The 2,604-nt window shown below is 36.3% G+C and overlaps 1 protein-coding gene across 1 annotated transcript; it reads left to right on the forward strand.

Moving 5' to 3' along the window:
• Window positions 1–774: 774 nt before the first annotated feature.
• Window positions 775–1,858, forward strand: LOC141587955 (uncharacterized). The gene is made up of 2 exons (XM_074409416.1): window positions 775–1,137; window positions 1,565–1,858. The coding sequence occupies exons 1-2, from the start codon at window positions 775–777 to the stop codon at window positions 1,856–1,858; spliced, it is 657 nt and encodes a 218-aa protein (XP_074265517.1).
• Window positions 1,859–2,604: the final 746 nt, after the last annotated feature.

The raw sequence follows: 2,604 nt of genomic DNA on the forward strand, positions 1-2,604 counted from the left end.
TTCTTCCATTACCCAACCAATCAATCATATGTTTACCGATCTTGATAGAATTCACCCCATAATAACTAATTAACAACTCCCGTCTCCTTGTGTTCGACCCCTATTACTATATTCATTTGTGTTTAGGGTATTTATCTTTGATTAGGTGTGCGACAAAGCCTATCACAGATTTCAAGACAAGAAAGTATTGAAGTTATTAGTATGAGCGTGAAATGGATAACGCTAGGATAGAAATTGAAGATTAAAAAGAGATACGAGTACGTTCAACAGCTTGCTATTGAAACCAAACTTAACCCCTTACGAGGAAGACTTAAAAATTAGACTTATGAATAAATTGTGGCCTAATTAGCTTATTGGTATTAAGTTTTTATTCTATGTAATAGTTTAATGATATTAAGATTTAATTGTTTAATGTAATAATAGTTTTTTTTTTATGTAATAGTTTAATGCTATTAAGTTTTTCTTATATGTACTAGTATGTAATAGTTTCTATTAAGTGTTATTTTCATTAAAATGAATTATTGTCTTTGTCCAAAATGGTGCATGCACTTGTCTTAGTCTATACTGCAAACTTGAATGCAGTTGCAATTGTCTCATCATAAGTGGAAAATGATTTTTATCCACACAAAGATATAAAACAACGTAAATGCATCTGCATCCATACAAAATCTCCATATTTCATCTTTAAATAGTTTGTAGTTGACTGAACTTTATTTTCAAACTACTTGAATTCTTCTTTCTCACTCACAATTCCTCTTACTGACTCACAAAAAAATGTTTTCAAATAATAATTCAGACTCATTTGATTATAACAATCCTATTACATTTAGCACGAGATTAGCCGATTTTACTCAATGGCATGGACAAAACACGCTTGAAGATGATGTTTTAGAAGAAGCTACAATTTTTTACGCAAATCAATTTGTACAACCAGATTCAAATTGTAGAGTCCATAGAAGATACATTGAAAGAAACCGTGAGCAAGGTCATGGACGTGTGTTCAATGATTACATTGCTACAGATCCGGTGTACCCTCCTAATATTTTCCTTCGACGATTTCGCATGCAAAAACATGTGTCTCTTCGTTTAGTTGAAACCATCAAGTATGGTGATAACTTCTTTGAAGATGGTTATGATGTAAGTGGTAGATTAAAGGTCGATTACAAAAATTCACAGCTGCGATAAGAGTTCTAGCCTACGGAATAGCGGCAAATGCTGTTGATGAGTACCTTCGCATTAGTGGGGCTCTCGTTAGACAATCTCTTGAACATTTTGTTGATGGTGTGATATATAACTTCGGGACAGAGTACCTACACAGGCCTAACGAGTAAGATTAAGAAAGGTTACTTTGTATGGGGGAGGAACGCGGATTCCCGGTATGATGGGAAGCATCAATTACATGCACTGGGGGTGGAAGAATTGTCCAATTGCTTGGGATGGACAATTTGCAGGCAGAAATAAGAAAACAACAATCATACTTGAAGCCGTTGCTTAATATGATTTACGGATTTAGCATGCTTTCTTTGGAACACTAGGTTCTTACCATGATATTAATGTTCTTCAGAGATCTCCTGTTTTTGATGACATTTTCGAAGGTCGCGCACCGCAAGTAAATTTTGTAGTAAATGGTCATCAGTATAATATGGAATATTATCTTACTGATTGTATATATCTCCAATGGGCTACATTTGTGAAATATATTAGTGCACCACAAATTCGTAAACATAAATTATTTGCTACTTATCAAGAAAGTGTAAGAAAAGACGTAGAACGTGCATTTGGAGTCCTACAAGCTCGATTTGCTTTCAGCAAACAACCTTGTCTTATTTGGGATGAAAACTTAATGGGTAAGATTTGACAGCTTGTATTATTCTGCATAACATGATAGTGGAGGATGAACGAGACACGTACCAGAATTATAGTGACACAACCGAGTTTAGCGATGGATCGCCCAACACAAGAGAGTGGAACCAATGCTGTTCCTTTTGAATATTTTCCACAAGCATCAAGTGTAACCAGTTATTTGCAGAATCGGACACGACTTCGTAATAAAGAAACTCGTGTTCAGCTTAAAAATGATCTTATTGAGCATATTTGGCAAAAATTCAACGGATTATTCACGCGGTACCCCCGAAGTTTGGTACGTTGCACGAAATACCCAAATTCTTGATCCGGAAAACTTAAAGAGGCCATAACTCGTACTTATGAGCTCAAAAAGTTCAGATTTTTTTTTTTTTTTGCAAATCAATCTGTTCCGGGTGTAATTCCAGAGCAGTTATGTGTCACCACCCGTGCTTGTAGAATGACGTCTTTGGTTGACTCCTCCTTGCGGTCTCCTGAAACGATGAACAAACTGAGGGCTCGGCTTTGGGCCGAGCGAACTCACTCCGACGCTCAAGTCAGTAACTTAGAGAGGTAAGTTGTTGTTACTTGGCAAAGTGCGTATTGTAGAGAGATAAGGAAGATATTACCAGATGAATAGTGATTCTTAGGTTAAATTGTGGATCCTTTCCTCAATGATAGTTGAGGAGTATTTATAGACTTTCACCTTTTGTCACGTAGTGGCCAAGTGGCCAAGTGGCTAGCAGTGGAAAAGATCGATCT

The sequence above is a fragment of the Silene latifolia genome, chromosome 6 (genome assembly GCF_048544455.1).
Source record: "Silene latifolia isolate original U9 population chromosome 6, ASM4854445v1, whole genome shotgun sequence".
Taxonomy (NCBI): Eukaryota; Viridiplantae; Streptophyta; class Magnoliopsida; order Caryophyllales; family Caryophyllaceae; genus Silene; species Silene latifolia.